The sequence below is a fragment of the Poeciliopsis prolifica genome, unplaced genomic scaffold (genome assembly GCF_027474105.1).
Source record: "Poeciliopsis prolifica strain line A6 unplaced genomic scaffold, Auburn_PproV2 SCAFFOLD001, whole genome shotgun sequence".
NCBI lineage: Eukaryota > Metazoa > Chordata > Actinopteri > Cyprinodontiformes > Poeciliidae > Poeciliopsis > Poeciliopsis prolifica.
The window spans coordinates 11,649,748-11,670,256 of record NW_026562376.1 but is presented as its reverse complement, the minus strand read 5'-3'; the positions used below and the strand labels follow the sequence as shown (position 1 = coordinate 11,670,256).

Below are 20,509 nucleotides of genomic sequence, written 5' to 3'. Positions count from 1 at the left end.
GTACACGCACTCAGACAAGCATGCACACTCCATGATGACAAAGTACCACTGCAGACAGCACTCACCTCACACACCACTGACGACTTGCGACTGGCACTCGGCCAGGGGCTTTGTCCCTTCAGGGAGTGCACACTTTATTCTTTAGCTGTGACCAAAGAAAAAAAATTTTTTCACTAGAGCATCTGTTTATTGCTATCCATTAACTTGTATATATTTTCTGTCCTTAAATGTTACACATCTGTTAGCTCAAACACCTGCACAGACATTAAAGGCAGAGTTACTTGCAGACAGCTGACAAAACAGGGTGTCAGACTCACAGTCAGAGCCACACAGCAGAGGAGGCAAATAATACAAAACACAAAAGCCACTGCGCACAGAAACCACTCACACCTCACCCGTTTCCATGTTGTTTCGGTTAACTCTGCTAATTAAAAACTCTAATACTGCAGAGATTATGTTCAGACAAAGCGTCACACTCTGGTTAGAGATAATGCAGGTCAATTTGTTGGACACACCAAGCTCTACTCTAATTTCCCCAGATCATTTTGTAAATGCACCGTCCAGATGGCTGATGAGATTTAATTTCATTGTGTTAGGGAAGGTTGAACTAATGTTATGTAAAGGAAGTGTGGATAACTCTGGATTAATTAAAGATCCATGGAGGAAAAATCTGGTTTAAAAGCTCTACCTGACTCATGCAGCCGATCCAGCTTGAAAGCTGTCAGGGTTTGAATTAAGCCCACTTTCCACTGATAAAGGCAGTTTTTAAACTAATCAATTAAACTTTGAATCTTTTATTTTTCTTATACACTGTGCACCCATAACTGGAGGAATACAAGGTACTACTAGGTAAATGACGAGTCCAAAAGTCTGCTATTACTGCTACGTGTCAGACACAGACTGCATCGATAACAGTATAGATAAATCACAATAGCTATTTTTCTTGCAATTGGTTGATTCACAATTCAAGACACAAATATTCAATAATCTATTTTCTCAAAGCTCTAACAGCATGCTCTTTTTTCTGTTTAGTTTTGGATTAAAGGAGACATAAAATATGAGAAGCAGTCGTTTTTATGAAACTCTTTCCGGCTTTATTAATTGTAAAAATATCACAATCTTTAAAATTATTATTTTTTATCTTGATTAGTGAGAATTTTTTAGCTTAAAAATAAAAACACAGACTAATTAAATCTATTTTCTTCAAAAATCCTTTCTTGCAACGTGAATGTTTTTCAAACTGTTTTGAGGACATTTAGTGTGAATCCTTTGCGATTTCAGATGTCTACTTTAAGTCAGGCAGTCCTCGTCTTTATTGACCTGGGATACATTTGTTGAAATATGACTTCTGTCCTTTCCAAATGTTTAAAATGAGTCATTTATTTTATCAAATCTAAATGATTTTCATCGACAACTAGACAGTAACAGACATCCATATCTGGACGTCTTTCTATCCATCATTCTTCAACCACATTGTGACGTTAAGATGAGATTCAATCTTGTCTTCTCAGTGATATTCAGAGTTATCAGTTATCATTTATCAGGAGTTATCAGAGTTGTCAATCTCGGTCAATCCATAAATTAATTTTTTTTAAAAATTGACAACATAAAAACAAAAACTATTAAATCTGAACAAAAACAATAATCATCTAAGAAAGTTTGCATTTTATATGAGTGAACAACTTGTTAACACATGTATAGACTATGGTGAAATAAACATAAACAGTGACACTCAATCATACACACATATTTAATTACACAGAATGAAACTATAACATTGTGCCTTAGAGATAATCTAATTGCAGTACACTTATGGAAAGAACTTGCACAATAAGAAAATAAACACATAGTAACTTTCTCAGTTTGACAGTTTTTTTAATTATTAGTTACACCATAGTTGATATATACAATCTGTTAAATTACATTTAATACACAATTATCTAAAATTAAACAGAATTACATTAAATTCTAAAAACACTTTTTGTATTTTCTGGCTCTGCCAAATACTTTAGTGGGCTGCCAATACATATTTTGTGAACCATCTGAAAGGTTTATTTTTCCCAGGAGTGTCTAACTACATAAAACACAGAGCTGTGGAGATGGAAATGAGACAAAGAGAAACACAGATGACATTTTGAACTGCGGACATTTGGAGAGGGACCTGTCATTTCAGATGCTCGCTGTATTGCTTTATCCGGCAACTGTGAACTGCTGAAGTGCATTTCTCTTCTGATGTTCCACAATATGAGAGGAGCCCAGATAATTCCAAAGTCATTCCAAGTTTACCAAAGCAGGTTGTTTCTCCCCTAAAAAGTCACAGTCTGTTACTCAATGTGATCCCCACTCAGCATTTCAGGGAGTTTTCTGTCAGACTTGCAAAATAAACAGGTCTTTCTAATGCCCTCGTTCTTCCTCCCTCCCCTCATTCTCTCTGTCTCCCACTCCCCCGCTGTCAAAGTTGCTCATTCGCAGGTTGATGGGAGGCATCAGAAGGGATGAGTAAGAAGCATTTTAGACAACTGTGTGAGGGACACGGCGTGATATCGCTGGAGAGCGATGTCTCTCTGAGAGTCTTCCTCTGGTCACATGAGCAACCGGGAGACAACAGATGACGAAGAAGAAAGATACACAGAGCAAATACCCAGGGGCAGGACAGCCACGTGGAAGGGTTACCGTGGAGCAAGAGCCCCAGAGGGTCAGAGGGGTCACTGGGCCGAGCGTGAGATAGCTCTTCAGCTCGTGTAACATCACGTAAGCTGAGCAAGTCCTCCTCCCACCATTCCACTTTTGATTTCCTTTCTCCCGAATCATTCCCTACATGCGGCCTCTCATCATCTAGATCTGCGCTGACAGGGCCTAGCTGTATGCATACACTCTGACCGACTGCTCTTTTTGACTTTGTGTGTGCAGCTGCGTATGTGTGTGCAAAAAGGGCTAAAGGGGGGCTGGTAGTGGAGCAAATCCCTTTACCCGACATCTGAAGGGTCTGATTTTTGTGGCAGGGCTGTCAGATCTCCATTCTCTCCACGCCACATCAACGCCAGCACTAAGTATGTAGCATCGCCTGATGAGAGCCACCAGTCCCCTCTGACAGGTGCCCGCCATGACAGGGAATATGTTCCCCCAAAGAGCAAGCTGGTAGCTGCAGAGTGACGGATGCATACAGTGGAAGATGGTCAGTTCACCACAAGGAATTTTCTTTGAATGATTATTATTTAATTCAGTTTTAGCTTAATGTACTTGGACTTTAAGTTCTGACTTCATATTTGTCAGGAATAAATTTTTTAAACATTCCTTATTTAGTTTTATTTCCATGATATGAGACCTTTTATACAGACTATTAAATGGAGATTCATTTAGTTTTTAGAAACAATCTTAGTTTTAACACCAGAACTCTAGAATTTATGCTTTTGAAATTATTATTGCTGCTCTTTTTTACTTTCTCCTGTTTTTAACTGAAGTAAAACAGCTTCTTCTGCTCTGAATATGAATGAAAATAGTAATAGCTAAAGAAGATTAAAAAAAAAGAAATGGCAAAAGATTAATTAATTGATACTTTTACACTGCAAATGATCAGAATTTTATCAAATTGCCATAACAGTATGGGTCCTGCAAATAGTTAGATATTTTTATCTAAGCTGTATTATGTGGTGATGTTCATTCAGATAAATCAGTTACACCTAAAATGTTAACTCACTGTAGATCTTAAACATTTAGTATTGAAGAAAAACTCTATTATTTCCAAACGTCTTGCTGACAGCTCCCACTCTGGTTGCTTCAGAAATACAGTTTCTGGCCCACATAAAAAACGCTTTGAGTGGCAGAAAACTAACACTTCACGTTACCTGAGACGCGCCCTCCCCACAGTGGCATTTTGTAGAGGCAGTGTCATGCTGTGGGGATGCAGCAACATCATGCAGAGACAGGAAAACTGATTGGAGATGATATAAAAGGTGAGATGAGCTCAGTTCAGGGCAATTCTGAAGGAAAAGTCTTTAGACGGGGCTGGAGGTTCCAGTAGGAAAACAATCGTAAACACAGAGATGCAATGAAGTGGTTCAGAATAAATCATATATGAATGAGCGAATGTCCTGGTCAATTTCTGGACCTGACTCCAGCTGATTTTCTGTGCCAAGAATTGAAAGTTTTTGTTTCTTCTAATCGGACTGAACTTGAATCATTTTGCAAATGAAAATTGACAAACAATGTCAGTCTCAAAGCTGAAACACGCCCCAAAAGACTTTTAGTTTTAACTGCAGCAGAAGATGATTAGACAAATATTGACATTAGAAAGCAGAAATCAAATCCAAATCATACATTTCATATTTTTATGTCAAAGCACTTATAAAATAATGTTTCTTCTTCTTTTTCTTTCATATCACAGCTATGGTCTAAAAAATTATATATTATAATCGAAAAGGCATTTTGAACATAATTACAAGAGAAGATTTTTGATAGAGCTGGACTTGGGATTTGACTAATACTTAGATAGCTTGGAAACAAGAGCACTTAAGTCCAATAAAAAAATAAAAAATTACTCAGCCTTGCATCATCACCTTGAATTCATGTTTACATTTCTAACCTTTAATTATGTAAAACATTTAGAATATCACTGTGTAATTACCATTCCTTTGACCCCAGTGATTATCTCTGAACAATGAATCACATCAAATTCATTCCACACAAAATCCTGCATGAAGGGACAGAGTTAAAGCCTTTAGCACACCTTACCAAGTGCTATACCAAGCAGTCACTGCCCACTTAAATCTTTATATTCTTCATTCACTTTAGCTTACCAAACAAAGAAGTCCCCATAGGCAAGTAATGAATAATCATTAGCAAAAGGTCCACAAATTATTGATGTAAAATAAGCAATGATTCTTTTTTTTGTTTCGCAATTTATTGCCATTAACAAGTAACTTGCAATCCAATAAATGTCAGCATGGCTTTCAGTTAATTAAAGGGAAAGATATTATACAGTAATGCAGGGTGGCGTTTATATCTCGATTTCCACAGACTGCAATTTACTGCCGGGCCTTTATTTGAAGGGACCCACAAATAATGGCTATTAAGCCGTCAGCGGATGGACAGGGGATCACATTAATGAAATTAGATAAGGTGGAATGGTGATCTACACAGCCCAGACTCTGGAGACACACAAACCACACACAGACTCACAGGCAAGACACATTAGGACTCGCGTGCCATTTTGCTCTTTTTTTTTTTTTTTTCCCATTCTCCAGACCTGCTTGGCCCGTGTTTTCACTCCTCTTCTGTCTTGCCTTCACCTTTTCTGCACTTTCCCCCAAAAAAACATCCAGCCAGAGAGCCAGCTCGGTGTTCAACATGAGAGCCTGTCAGCTCATCAGGGAAACTTTCCCCTGTTTGTCCCGAACACTGTAGGCAGCCAGTCAGTCCTTCAAGCCTGCCATCAACACTGCCAAAACACACACAGACACACGTGTCCACATCTCCCCCACTAACAGGGAGGTGTCACTCGGGGAGGCAGCTGCACTCGCTGGTGTGACGGCTCCCCTCAAATCAGAGATCCTCGTCCCTGTCAACAGAAACCTGGCCCTGAGGCAACCACTGTCACACGGCGTACACCCCTTGCACACACAAACACACAGACTGATGAGGAAAGGATGAAGACAAGGTGGAAGAGGAGGTTGCTGTGTTCTATCAGGAGAACAGATTTCCACTGTATTAGGAGAGCAAGGAGTGGGAAGGCAGGGAGGGAGAGGGGGATCGGGAAGCGGAAGAATGGGGTTTGGGGGGAGGAGTGGGATGAGGGATGTGTGTTTTAGTTAAAACAGCGGGCCTGATTTCCTTCCTGACAGAGAGGCCCAATTATTAGCTTTGACAGTTTGGGGAAATTGGCTGTGAGTGTGATGGGACAGATAGGAGCAGAACTGATAGGGGAACTGATAATTGTTCAGCAGACGATTTAGTCAGGTCGACATCCAGCTGCGGATTCAGCCCACAACGCTGAGCTTGTACAAATACAGAGTAAAGTGAAGATTTGTAATTCGGTAAGAAGAGTGCATTTTTCAACAAATTATGGAGGTGCTGCTTAACATTTCTTTCTCAGTGCCTCTGTCTCCATGCACTCTCTAGTCTCCTTGTGTGCATGTGTGTGTGTGTGTGTGTATGGACATGACTTGGTGTGTATTTGTGCTGGCAGCAAACATAAGAAGCTCTCTGTGCAATCGGACAAGATGCCGATATCTGAGTAATGTGACAGTGACTTCCTGTCGGAGTGTCAGAAAGCAGCTGAAGGCTTATCAATACTCGCTTGTACTCACATCCTTTCCCATCGCCTCTAAAGAAGATGCACCATTCCAAGAGAAAACTTTCTCCTTTCTTTTTTTCTCCCTTCAAGAAACACAAAAATAATCCGCAGAACAGAAGATGAAAACTTATGTTATGGCATCTTGTGAAACATTAATTGTTCTGGGGATTGTAATATCAGGATAAAGTTTGGAAGCTCTTTTCTGTGTGACACAAAATCTAAATGGAAATCAGAAAAAAAAGTTTTGATAAAAAATAATTACATTTTGAAATGAATTAACATTTTGCCACTTTTTCCCCCCAGACTTTCAGTGAACTTTAAGGATTTTTTTGAAGGGCAACACTGCCCCCCTGTGGTTATTTGATGCTATTAAATTAAGTCTATTTACCACACAACTTCCAACTTAAACGTAGCGCTTGTTTTAAACCTGCTGCATTTTGTTTTGTGTGTTTTTCAACAAGTCAAAGACAGAAAATAAGTTTTAGTCAAACCTATGTATAAGTATGTATTTTGAATTATCATTTTTGAAGAGTTACATGCATCTCACTTTTCTGCCACTTCCTGCTTAACATTTGTAATTGATCGATGCGAAGTCCCTCATTGGCAGATCTAATTCATTTACGAACTTGTCGCTCCACATCATTGATTGAGTTGTCTTTCACCCTAGCTTTAATTATGCAAAGATAAAAGATTTTATCATTATTGTTTTTAATCTAATGAAGGGCCTCACACTACAGCCGGGGCAAGTTCAGAGGTCCAGACTATTGACCTTGGGTTGGCCAAGCCAGATGTTTTTAATTAGTCGGAGGAAACAGATCTGAGGAGAAGATCTGGAGTTGTCTGTTCGGTTAAATTTATTGTCAGAGAGTTCTAATGAATCTCAGCAGGTTTCAGTATTTAAACCTCTATTATTTACAGAGTGTCTTTAAAATATAATGATACAATCACTGAACAAAATTAAAATGAATAATCCTCATTTTATGCAATATCAACTTCAACCCGAGCATGCTTTATTTTATTCTAGAAAGTAGCAAATGAAAAACCCTCCTGTGATTATACAATATACAAACATGAAAAGTGTTTCTCTTTTTCTGGACCAAATTCCAGGTTTAGTGCATATGTAAAATGATTTTAAAAAGCCAAAATTTGTAAGAAATAACTTTTATTGTCACTAATTAATAATGAATTGTTGTATTTATATGGTGCCATTGTGATCAGTACAAATCATCTGAAGAGAAAAATTGTGTAGCATTCTTTAAATTTCTTACATTTCCAGCTTTCCAATCTAACAAACAATTGTTTCAGGACAGAATGCTGAAGCAACAAATTAACTTACTAGATCACGACCTTGCAATAGTTTTGAAGAATTTCTATTTAAAATTATTGGCATCACATTAATAACCAAATAATACTTTACACCACAATTTTCCCACCAGCTTGTGGGTTTGCAATCACCTATAGACACATGAGTTGGTAATGCAAGATTCCCTTAAATTACGCTGTCATCATTATTCCCCAAACCAAAATTGCATCGCCTTCTTCTTCAGCGCTGGTGAACATTTTTGCTGAGGAAAGAAAAACAGACTCCTTCTATTCAATAAATTAAAGTACAGGAACTTTCAATAATTGCAACTTAATACTTGTATCATTTAATGTTCTAAACATATTAGAGAGAAGAACAAAGAAAGTTCATGTTTTTCTCTTCAGACAGAAAAACATGAACTTGATGGAAGATGAAACTGTGATTTAATCTGAAACATTAATGTAAAAAGACAGAAATTAACCAAATGTTTTATTTTACAATTTAGCTATGAACATAAATTTCTTAATCACTGTTCATCCTTTAGTTTTAACTTTTCGTATAGTATTAAATATTAATCTGTTGAATTTTGAAAGAATCCATCTGCCTTGGAAGCCTTTAAACCTATCTTATCCATAAATACCAAACATTTTTGTTCATGCTCATTTGTAAATTTCCTGTGAAAACAGAAGTAAGTGGAATAAAGGACTGCAATTTGGAGAGCAGGGCTTTTTAACCCTTTTGTTTGTTCTGCTTCTTTTCATAAAATAAACATAGAAAGAACTTCCTGTTCCTTTTCAATTTAAGTATAGGTAGGGGGTGATGTGTTGTGCAAGATAAAACACATGCATTTGTATTTTAACATTTCATTTGCAGGTTTTACAGAGTGATTTTTTATAAAACCTTTCTGGTCAAATTGACAATTTAAAGCAGTTTACGCCACTTTCACATTCACACACACATACGGAGATCAGTAGAAGTTAAGTGTGTTTCCCCAGGGAACATCAACATGTGACAGGATGAAACTGGAACAGAACCCATTGAGCCACAGTCCAATCATAACATGAAATAAAGGAAGCTTGAGAAAACATGAAAATGGTGAGTATGGATATTTCCTTAGTTATTCTTGTTTTAAATGTGATGTCTATTCTAAAAACTTTCATGCTTTATAATGAATTGTAATATGTTTTTCAGAATGCCCTTGTGTTCTAGAACATCTCTAGGTAAAAGTTGAATGAATATCCATTATGGATCACTTTTTCACATCATGCATCATAATTATACATACATGGTTTCCTACTGGAACCATCTGATTTCTATTTTAAGGACAAAAAAGATAGAAGCAGCATTTAATCCACTGTCACTGCATGAGTTAATCAGTTTTATTGGCACTTCAACTACATCATCATCATCACTGAGACATTTCACATCATCAGGATGAAAATATGCACAAAACAAAATCACAATATGGCCACATTGTCTCTGTCCATATAAAAAAATGTACAAGGAAAAAAAGATATTATTTCAAATGATGTCACCTTATCAGCAGCCAAAAATACAGATACAAAGGAGGCAATGAAAACCCCGAGTGGAACAGCTGCTGCCTTACATCATCTGATCTAGCATATGTTTTTTGTTTTTTATATCATTGTTAATTATAGCCCCAACATTTCCCACTCTCAGCTCAGATGCGTCAACACAATCTGTTATTCTCCAGCAGCTCTTGTGCACAACTGTCAATTCACTGGAAATCAAGTCAATGGATCGTCTAATTAAAGGAGGGAAAATAGAGGAAAATAATCCGCAGTGGTGTAGCTTCAGTTAATTTCAACAATTTTAGAGCAGAACATCTTTTCTATACAGACCACAGAAAAATATTTTGTTGCAGCTTTATGATTGTCCTTGGTTTCCTGAATATAATTTTAGCATTTCCCATTTTCATCAACTTCATATGTTGCCTGTAAATCAGAAAACAGTTACCAATTTTCTCAATTATTTGTCTGATCAGTTTCTTTAAGCACAGTCTGAAATGAAATGATTAACACTGTGTAGGCTTCAGGCCTAGTCTTCATGTTCTGATCCACTTCTGTCCACTGGGTGGCACTTAGTACACAGCAGGATCTTCTGCCTCCTCATTCATACATTGACTCAGTCAGACCTGTCTGCTTGAAGGTCTCTGCCACCTGTTTGGAGTACTGCATCTTAGCTGACAGCGCCTCTAAAATGTCATTCTGGTCCACAGCAGTGGCCGTCCGATAAATGAAGGTCCCCACTGACTCAAGGCCTCGCATTCCCAGATTAACCCCAAACCCTGGAGGATGAATCAGAGAGATTTGAAAGTATAAATTGCAGACATTAAGACAGCTGATTTATCTCAACACATATTTGGGTAAAGAAGTGATGAGTTGGCAGAGAAATATTTAAATTCTACACAATGTGGAGGAGCATATCTCCAATGATCAAAAATAAATGTATTTGTAAAGGCCTGAAAACAAAACATCTGTCATAACCAAGCAAAATTTTATTTATTTAAAAAAGTAAAACTCATAATAAACCATATATCTGAATTTTAGAAAACGTATTTGTTTTAAAACAACCAATTTAGCCTTCAATTTCCATTATTCATTTATGCAGTTTCAATTCAGGTTTGTCTTTTCTTCTGTCTTTTGTTATTCATTAAGAGCAGAAGTGATGGGCAGGTACGATTTAAACAAAAGATCTGCAAAAAGGCTTACAAATAAAAGTACAGCTAAATTAAAAGATAAAAAACCATAATGTTAAAGACGGAGACGCATCAATAAACAATAAATATGTGATAATTATACTTATCTATAGTTTATTTGTGGATAAATATTTTTGTAAAAGCAAAAAGACATGAAAGTGTGAATGTAGAATAATAGAGCATCTCTAGAGGATGAATTAAAGCAAAATGCTTTTACCTGTGTCGAAGTTGAGGACGCGTGCCGCTTCGCCCTCCACAATGACGGCAACGTTTTCTCCTTCTATGTAGGCGGCGCTGATGCGTCTGTGTGACAACTGTATCTCAAAGAGTCGGCGGCTGCACTGCATGTGGTGGAGCGTCACATCGCTGAGACGAGGTTCAATGTCTGTCTTGTAGGCATTGAAAGATTCATGGAAAATGGTCTTCATGATCTGACCAATAAAATAAAGACAGTAATAAATATATTAAGACTTATTCTTTGAAAACATAAAAATTGTTGCATGGGGCCTTTGGCAGAATCTTAATAACCCATATTTTATAGTGATATATTTGGAGATTACTTAGAGCTGAAAACTCTTTTCAAATGTGACAGAAAGGTAAAAATTATTTAACATTTAAATTTAAATTTGCATAATTGAAATTACCCTTAAGGGACGGTCTGAAGTATTTATAAATGCTGTGAAGTTGTTCATTAATGCGTGAATTGTCCTTATGTTCAATTAATACATTTAAATAAATCTACAAAACACACACAAAAAATCTCAGGGAACATTTTAATTAACAATATATATACATTTGGAAACTTCCACTTGGAAGTCCCAAAACGTCCCAAAAGTCAACTTTGCTACACTTTGAATTCATTGCTAAGAATCGTTCACAAGACAACATCTTAAAACTTAAAAAAATACTGTATTAGATTTATTTATTTTTATCATGATTGTGTAGACATTTTAAGTTTAAATATGACAAAAGAAGACAAAAAAAATCAGAGATATCCTTGTTGCATCACCAACTGTGGAAGACAAACATCCTGTACTTTGGCATTTTCTTACCAAACTGATTACTTCAATGTTAAATGGTAGGCTCAGTATATTGGGTGAATATGCATCCAGCCATTACTGGAGTTAAATAATTTCTTCTCTAAGATGACTGCTGTTTTCTTCTTGCTCCAGATCAGCAGACAGACAGATCTTTTGCCGTGTCATAGCTTTTAACCCTCGCTGATGCTCAGTCATTAGTGAGCAGCTGGTCTGACCGTTAGTCACCCTCTTTATTTTTATTAAAGAAGGGTAAGCGTGTCTGGTGACTGTGCCTTTGAGTCATCTCCACATCATCTGTGCGTTTTGAATGGCAAGTCGCTCTTCTCTCCATTTTCTCTGTTCAACTCTGCTCTTCTTCAACCCATACTTACAAAGCCAACTGTTACCAAGTAACAGTGCATCTGAATGGCCACCCACATAGCAACAAGAGCTCCATGGTCGGTCTTGATATGTACCTGAGTGAACTACCACTGCTCTGTGTGCCGTAGCTGCAGGCTATGCATGATCAAGGGACCTTGACTGGACAATCAAGTGGCTTTAAAGAAAAACAAAAAGCCTCACAGTAATGTAGGTGTACCAACTCGGAACATTCTTCTCTGCTTATTCAACTACAGTATATCAAGCTCTTTTTGCGAGATAAATACACATAATAACCCATGTAAACAGAATACCGAGACTCAATCACACAAGTGAATCAAAGTACATTTCTTCATAAAAAAAATGTTTAAAAAAAGCTGAGAATAAATCTTAAATGCCGTACTATGTCTTTACAACAGCATACAGAAACAGAAGTCTTACCGAGGAGTTTGCAGTCTGTCTGAGGTAGCGAACCATTTTGGTGTCAGAAGTGGGACAGGCGAGGGCCATGTAGCGGTTTCTGAAGGTGCCATATATCTTCAGGTGGAAGGCAGACTTGGCTGTGGGGTTTTTGTGCTCTCGGAGAGCCTCCACTCCATACGCAGACAGGTCAAAATAGAGGTTGTGTGCACGTATCTCAGGTGTGGGCACCTACAGGTAATAAAACGGGTAATTAATTAATCTTATTCATATCAAATCAAGCCCATAAACTGCAGTCCCAGCAATACAAACACATAGAAAATCATCACCTCTGTCTGCAGGCCTGCTGTCACTTCAGATGAGATTAAAAATAGCTCACTTTTTATTCAGCAGTTCAAACTTGTAGCTTCTCATTTTTCCTCAAGAGAAAATTGATAAATTTTCTTTTCAGTGACATTAAACAGTAAGAGGCATAAAGCAGCTTTTAGAGCAGCCATTGGAGATGGAGAGGGAGAGCAGTGGGAACAAGGTGGCAATGGGGGAATGGACAGTAAGGAGGACCAGGTCATATCCTGGGAGGACAATTCAATCACTACAGGAAGCAGCCAGAGAGAACAGTGGCCAATAAAAGGCAGCCACACAGCCAGTCAGGCGGACGTGATATGAATGGTTATGGTTACATAAAAACAACAAGAGACACTTGCTTGTGTTTGCGTGTTAGTCACATTTTAGCCTGGAGCGTTTGACCTGAACCTGTTTATTTTTTCAATGATAATAATCTTACTCTCCTGTTGTCACTGTGGATGATCTATTATTAACTGAAAAATAATTTGAACAATTAGCTTTCATTGACATCAGTCATTTGATGATTCAGATGGATAACTCTTGTTGAACTCCTAATTGTTATTCTTTTCCTTCCTCTTTAACATACATAATGTTTGGTTGTTGGATTACCTTCACAATACTTCCACATTACTTGCTTCATATCTAAAACTCGCCCAAGTCTTAAGATACAGGGTAATTTAATCCCACATTTTTTTACTTTGTGTGTGGTCCAGTGGGGTCACACTGACCCTGTGTCTGCTTTTACAGGTTGTGGATTTTTTTTTTTTTTTTTTTTTTTTAAGAGCAAGTCACCCAAATCTTGTCATTTCTGGCAATGGACTAAAGTTTTTCTCTATTTTTTCCAAACTGACCCAAAAGATTTGCAAACTGGATGCTTTTCTTTTTTGTAATTTTAGTTTTGTGATTTATTTTTTTGGCCCACGAGACAGAACAGTTTGCACACTACTGATTCAGATCCTGCTTTAGAATTGCTTTCTCAATTGGATTCTCATCTGGATCTGAATCCAATTGAGAATCGATAAGATTCAAAAATTGATGTTCACAGAAACTCTCAATCTAATATGACGAAAAGCTGGAGGTAATTTGCAAAAAGAACTGGGCAAAAATGTCGATCTTTAGATGTATTTCAGATTAGCACCGATGCTGCATGCCACAAATTCCAGTTCCATTGTTTGGATAGATCGTTCATGCGAGGAAGGCAAATAAAGCTGCCTTCTTTGTAGCAGGGTTCATTACTGACAAAAACAAGAACATAATATTTATTGGTTCATAGTGCATGTGGTAAAATGCACGCATGCAAGGGGAGCACGCATACAATTTTCTTTGTAAAAATCATCATTGTGATGTTTTTATTAGAATTTAATGGTTTCCATTAACATTGTGGTGGAGGCAGAGGGGGTTAAGGCAATTTCCTGCTTATGTTGTGGTTTTCATTGCTTTAATTTCAAAGATAATCCCTATGTTTTCATAGTTTCCCATGCTTCACTGTTGTTGGGTTTGAACATTTAACCAATTTGTAACAGGTCAGTTCATTCTGCCACTTGATATTGGAAAAGCTGAAATCAGGAGATGGATAAACTGATGGATGTCTATGAAAAACAAAAACCGGAGTGTGGCTACTGACCTGTCTCTGGTCTGATCTTTCTATGGTAGCATTTGCTCCATAGGCGTGGCAGGACTCCACAATGTAGTCAGAGCTGATTCCTAGGACAGAGCAGGAGTCTCCGCACGATCCATCAGCCACAACGATGACTCGAGGCCAGTCATTGTGCGGAATCCGCTGCAGGTATTCTTCCGTGAACTAAAACACAGAAAGGAAGAATATTTTTCACAAATCAACTAATGGTCCATCTGTCTCCTTAAAAATTTCTCAAGAATTTTTTGTTGTTGTTTCAAATTTACATATCTAATATCAAACAAATTCTAATATCAGAAAAGAAAACCTCAGCATTTTGGAAAAAATAAAATAAAATTAAGAATGTATGTATCCTGTAACATTTGAAGTAAAATAAACATGTTTTCAGAAAAAAAGTCAAATAAAAGAAATTAATCAAACATGGAGAACAATGAAACCAGAAAACAATATATACAAAGACCAGGAGGTAGACAATGACACTCGCTGCAGGTCAGGCAAACAGGAAATGAGTTACACCTGCAGCTAGCCGGCTGAAGGGGAGGAGAAAAGGAGATGAGATGAACACAGGTGGCACAGAAGCAAAAGGGAAATCCTTTTGCACTATAACCATAAAGGAAACAAACATAACCTAAAATGCATAAATAGCAGAAGATGAGAATAAGTTGACAAGGCAAGTTCTCTGAAAGTAACAGCAAAGAAATTATTAAAATAAAAACCCAAAACGCAAAGATCCTTAAACAACGTGGCTGAGTCAAAGCAATTCTAGTAGAAAAGGTATCTGTAAATTCCCCACAGTTATATACAAAAAGTCCAAACTGGGCTCTTTTTAAAGACAATTTATTAAATTGCAATTAAATAAATTGTGTTTTACATTCACTCAGCTTATCTTAATGTAGTTATGCAATTGTTTATATATATATATATATATATATATATATATATATATATATATATATATATATATATATATATATATATATAAAACATTGTAGTGTAGAAAAAAAAAGCAAAAACAAGGATTTTGTAAACAATGTTTTCACAGCATTGTAAGCGGAAAGCAAATGTTTTTTCCAGAAACAAACCAATTAGATCTTAAGATAGATCTGATGCCAAGATTCTGGATAACATCACCCATTTATGGGAACAAACAATTAGATCACACTGAAAAATTATTGTGTAATATAGAATGTAGCGTGTTAAAATTACACACATAAATCAATATTTTACTTACTGAAAATGTACTTTCCGTTTCTATGCATTATAAGTGATATTTATACTGTGTCTGGTGGTTTGTTTACATTTCCTCCGCCTTAGCTTGTCTAACGGATATGACTTCGCTTGTTGTGCTATCTGTTCATCTGCAGGAGGAAGCAAGTGGATTTTAATTTAATATATCAGTGAAAGCTATTTATACGAGACATATTGGTTGAGCTTGTCCTAAAAACAGAACGTCCTTTGAACTGAGAGATTTATTAATTTTCTCTGGTGAATGTTTGCAACCTCTCACCAGCTTCTTGCCTGTGTTAAGGAGAAAAAAGAGGCAGCCAAATCAAGTTGGAGGACAGCCAGCCAGGCTGGGAGAGAGAATAAAAAGGTTGTGGAGGGACTTTAATAGCCTACATCCAAAGAGATCTATGTCTAATCTGTTTAGACCACATTGAACATGTAATTTAAAAGACCCCAGCCCCCAACATATTCTCAGACCTTTGAAGCATTCGCTGGGAGAGTAAAAGTATCTGTCATCAAGCCCACTGTCTTGTCTAATCAAGACGAAATGGCCGGGCTGGCAGTAGCTCTGAAAGAAGCCGCAGATTGCTGTGGACAAAAGCCCTGCTGACCTTGTCCTCCATCTTCCAAAGGTCACTGAGTCACAAGAAAGGGATGAGAGCAAACACTGAAATAAAAAGGAAAATCTACAGGCCAAAGCCAGACAGAAAACTAAGATTCAGCAGGATTATGCTTTTTTTTGTTTTTGGACACATTCAAAAACAAAACAGGACAATAAAAGGACAATAAAAAAAGACAGATAGTAAATACCAAGTTAAAATAAGGTGCACTGGAAACATGTCAAATGGAAGATTCAAAATGTACTACTAAAGTACAATGCCTTCAAAAGGTTTTCGTACTCCTTTGACCCCTTCAGATTGTGGAAGGTTGCAACCAAAACCTTCAGAGTCTTTCGGGATACATCACATGAGGATGAAGGGGATGATGTATTCAGAATGAAGTGCAGAAAGAGCTCTCCAGAAAGCACAGAGGTTTAGATGTACCAGATTCCTTTCTATTTCAGTCTCACCTGGCCAGACCCTTTTTTCCACATATTTCAATGAGACATCTGGGTTTTTAACAATCACTTTGTTCTTAACCATCATTTCATAAAGAACCAATTTCATGGGGAGCAGAGCTAATAGCTGTCCTGTCAATTCTTCCAGCCTCCTACATTTCCCTACAGGTGCTCCAGCTGCAACATGTCTTAGAACATTCATTGTCTTAATTCACTTAAATATACTCTGTAGCATGTAAGCTATACTTTATACTTTATGCTTTCATGATTATACATTATGAAATGTTCAGAACATGGTATAATGTACTATATCATGGTAGCCAGTGTTTTCCTTGGTTTTCATGATCCTGTTTTTTTTCTGTTTCTCTAACAAACATTTAAGATCTTCACAGAACATTGGACTTTATACTGAGATTATTGTATGAATCACACACATGCAACTCTTTAGATAACTTGAGGTGTATTAGAGTAAAAAGGTACGAATAGAAATAGATGCCACACTATTTTGTTTTGTATTTGTAAATAACTTTGGAAATTATTGATCCCTTTCTTTCCACTTTGCAATTAAACTCTGCTTTTTGCTTGTCCATCACATAAAATCCCAATAAAAATTCTCTAAAGTTGTTGTAAGCTTTCTTGTGAAAAATGTAGGGGTCTAAATACTGTTTTAACCATAGTCATAAATGGAGGTTATTTTAAGGCAGGCCAAAAATAGTCGCTGCACTCACAATAATTGTTGTCCACTCTTAGCAATGACAGCTTCTCCAACAGTTTTTATCTCAGTTGGCTACCTGAGCTGCAGCTGTAAGTGTCTTGTTATGTCATCATAATACTGTATTGAAAGCTGAAGCAGAGCTGAAAAATGCCGTAATTTCTGCAGCCAGAACATACTGAGCAATTTGACTTGGATGCACGAGAAAATAATCTTCTGTTGGAAAATAAATCCTTTGGAATCAAAACAGGATTACATTCAAAATCCACTTGTTTGATGCTGTAAAGTGTCGGGGTGGAGACTTGTTCAAGCTAATTCTGTTATTTGCTTTTCAAATGACCTACTAAATGTTGAAAAGGGTTGTTTTTAGGTGAGTTTATATAACACGTGATTTCATCTGAGTGGATTCTTTCAGTTTAGGATTACAGTGGAGTGCAAGAAAGAGATTTGCTCAGGCCCTGGTTTTGTTGGCTGTGAATTTGAGAAACTGATCAATTGAAAGACAAAGTTTACGATGACAACTTACAAGCTAAAAAGAAGTTGTCAGAAAACATGTCAGAGTTGTAGAGGGATTTACGTCGACATCAGCTTTGTTCTGCCTGGATCAAGAGCCTGAGGACGCTACTATCACTGAGAGCCTGAATGGAGGAAGAATCACTTAAGTTTTGTTGCTGACAAAGTAAAGCACAACTGACTTAGTGAATATTTCCAGGAGGACTATATTGGTGAATTTTAACATAAGCTAACACAAGGATGGAAAAAAAAGAATTTAGGCAATGAAGCTTATGTAGCCATTTGTTTAATTTGTTTTTTCTTTACATTTTAGTTAATATATATGTGTATTATTTATACATGTTTGAGGAACAATTGGTTAAATTCCAATCAGTTTTTAAAATGCAGTTAATTAATTCACCTATATTCTATTTTTATTGTTAATCAGATTTTTCTCTCTATTATTAGAAAAACAAATTAGTTTCTTATCTATTATATGTCTTCACTGAAATTAACTCTTTATACTTGGAAATCTGACTGTAGCATTTTGTAGTGTCAGTAAACAGGCTGAAGATACAAATTAAAATTAATGTTGAAGCCGACACCATTTTTTTGGGGGTGGGGCAGGGGGTAAAGGGGGGTCTATATGTTTTATGACTTAAATTTCTTCAAGTGATATATTTAGACCTGAACACCCAGTAGCAGCCCTACCATTCCCTGCTGGAACCATAGCTATTGCCAATGGTTATGAGAATAATTCTGAATCTTAAACTTTAATTAAAATTTGGACGAATACAAACTATATTTAAATAATGTAACTTTTAGTGAACGTTAATCAGCAAATGCTTTTGTCAAACATTTAAATCACTCAAACTCATTTTACAGTGGAGTTTATATATTTTTTCTCAATATTATTTTACTTAAATCGCATTGGTTTTGCGCATGCTTCTGTCTAACTATAAAAAAATAAATGTAAAAAAATCAACCTTAGTTCCCAGCTGCACTTTGATCTCCACCTTCTGCTTCTTCTGCTCCAGGATGCTCAGCAGATACTCCTGAAACACGCCTATTCTCGTGAAGAAGTGCTCGTTGTGCCAGCAGCCCTCCATGTTATCAAAGTCCACTCCGAGTCCCAGCAGAAACTTCACACTGCGAGGATCCAGGGCGATCTGCTGGGGCCGGCAGAGAAGCGCGGTCCGGTACCGCTCGTCCAGCACGGTCAGCTTCAGCACCTTCCCGGAGCGGACAGCGACCAGCGCCGCCGTCAGCCCGACGGGACCGGAGCCCACGATGAGCACCGAGATCCGTGCACGCCATTGCCTGAAGCCGTCGAGGCTGACTTTCACCACCACGTACAGAGCCACTACCACCAAAGTGCTAAGAGCCGTGTCGAAGGCGAGAGCTCCGTACTTTTCCTCGGCGGTTTCCCGGATCCCACCAACTCCGGCGTTTTCTGGCTGCAACCCGTCCATATCGCAGGGAGGGAGAGACGGGAGGTCTGACTGTCGGGCTTCCAGGTATTTTCAGACGACTAACCGGCCGTCCACATGAAGGCATTCATTGCTGGAGAAGAGATGACTTTGCATCTGTGCACACACACAACCCGAGCGGCCGCGGCTCTAACACAGACCTCCTCTCAGCTGTGCAGCATGACTTCCCCCGTCTGCCTCGCTCCCTTTCTCTCTCCCAGGCATTAAGGTGCGCGTCCAGGGAGCGTCAGCAAGAAAACAATTTTTTTTTCTCCTTTTTTTTCCTGAAGGTGTTCGGTCTTTAGAAAGGGAACTTAAACCAGGCCGTGGAGACGCACATGACACTGAATGGTGCGCTCTGACTTTATTCTGTGGGAAATTATTGATTTGTTACTAAAACAGGAGAGCCCGGGTCGGGCTCTCTTTCTCTGACACATGCACTTACTGTGAACCTAAAAAAAAGAAAAGAAAAAAAAGTTAGAATGCCTTAAATGTTTGACTTAAACCAAATCTTATCTGTCTTTTGTGTTACATATATCCTGTGTAGCTATGCAAAAAGACATACAAATCTTTGAGGCAAGTCCAATAAAACCTATGTTCCTGTAACCTGGCTGTATAAGTAGGCTACACCCATAAGCTAATCTGACATTTTATGATTTCAGCATTTTGCCTTTGTGGTGGCTGCTTTAGAATGTGACGTACTGAACATCTGCACATTCTACCTTGTGAAAGTTCTCAAAATGATCTGATTTTGAGGGGGTTGTGTTGGCTATTCCAGAAATATCTTCACAATTGGAACACTCTGTATTCGTCTTTCCTTCTATCCTAACTAATCTGCCACTTCCTGCTTCTCCAAAACAACCCCATAGCATGATACTTCCACCACCATGCTTCATTGTAGAAATGGTATTGGCATGGCGATGCCAGTACCTCCAAACATGATGTTTCTAATAATCTCCGGACTTTCTTTTTTCGTCTAGTTGTTTTACACTTTGTGCGAAGAATTTTGAGGAAAGAGATTTATTTCAGACAATTGGAAATAAGGCAGTAACATGGGAAAATGTGGGGAAAAGTGAAACGCTGTGAATACTTTCATGATGCACTATAATTCTTGTCAAGCTTTTCATCTCTTGTTTATAATTCTTTTAAACTGTGATGAAAAAGCATTTTATATTCGCTGTAACTTTAGTACACAAAAAGACAGCGTCCTCAACCATATTTCAGCTTTTTGCTATTTATGAATTTTTAGTGTTCTCTGAGTTAGTCTCAAATTACTGCTGAATGAATAATAAAGAGGACATGTTGATAACTATGGTGACATGCCTGGACAAACATCTCGCCCTCCTTTCATTTCTCCTGGATCCATCTGCGTCATATAGATTCCCATTTCATTCCATCCTCGTTAATCATTGTCAGCAGCTAAGCCTGCCTGCAGCCTTA

The 20,509-nt window shown here is 37.6% G+C and overlaps 1 protein-coding gene across 1 annotated transcript; it reads right to left on the bottom strand.

Annotated features, from left to right (window-relative positions):
- Positions 1 to 8,952: 8,952 nt before the first annotated feature.
- si:dkey-234i14.6 (uncharacterized) lies at positions 8,953 to 19,513 on the bottom strand. Its single transcript, XM_055036020.1, has 5 exons — positions 18,587 to 19,513; positions 14,101 to 14,277; positions 12,153 to 12,362; positions 10,532 to 10,745; positions 8,953 to 9,903 (listed from the first exon to the last, which is right to left on the bottom strand). Exons 1-5 carry the CDS (start codon positions 19,070 to 19,072, stop codon positions 9,725 to 9,727), a joined length of 1,266 nt encoding a protein of 421 aa, XP_054891995.1. The 5' UTR covers positions 19,073 to 19,513; the 3' UTR covers positions 8,953 to 9,724.
- Between the last annotated feature and the right edge of the window lie 996 nt (positions 19,514 to 20,509).

Coding starts and splice junctions, on each gene's coding strand:
- si:dkey-234i14.6 (XM_055036020.1), bottom strand. CDS start 19,072: ATGGACGGGTTGCAGCCAGAAAACGCCGGAGTTGGTGGGATCCGGGAA. Junction 12,363..14,100: donor AAAGATCAGACCAGAGACAG/GTCAGTAGCCAC, acceptor TATTACCTGTAG/GTGCCCACACCTGAGATACG. Junction 10,746..12,152: donor GACAGACTGCAAACTCCTCG/GTAAGACTTCTG, acceptor TTTATTGGTCAG/ATCATGAAGACCATTTTCCA.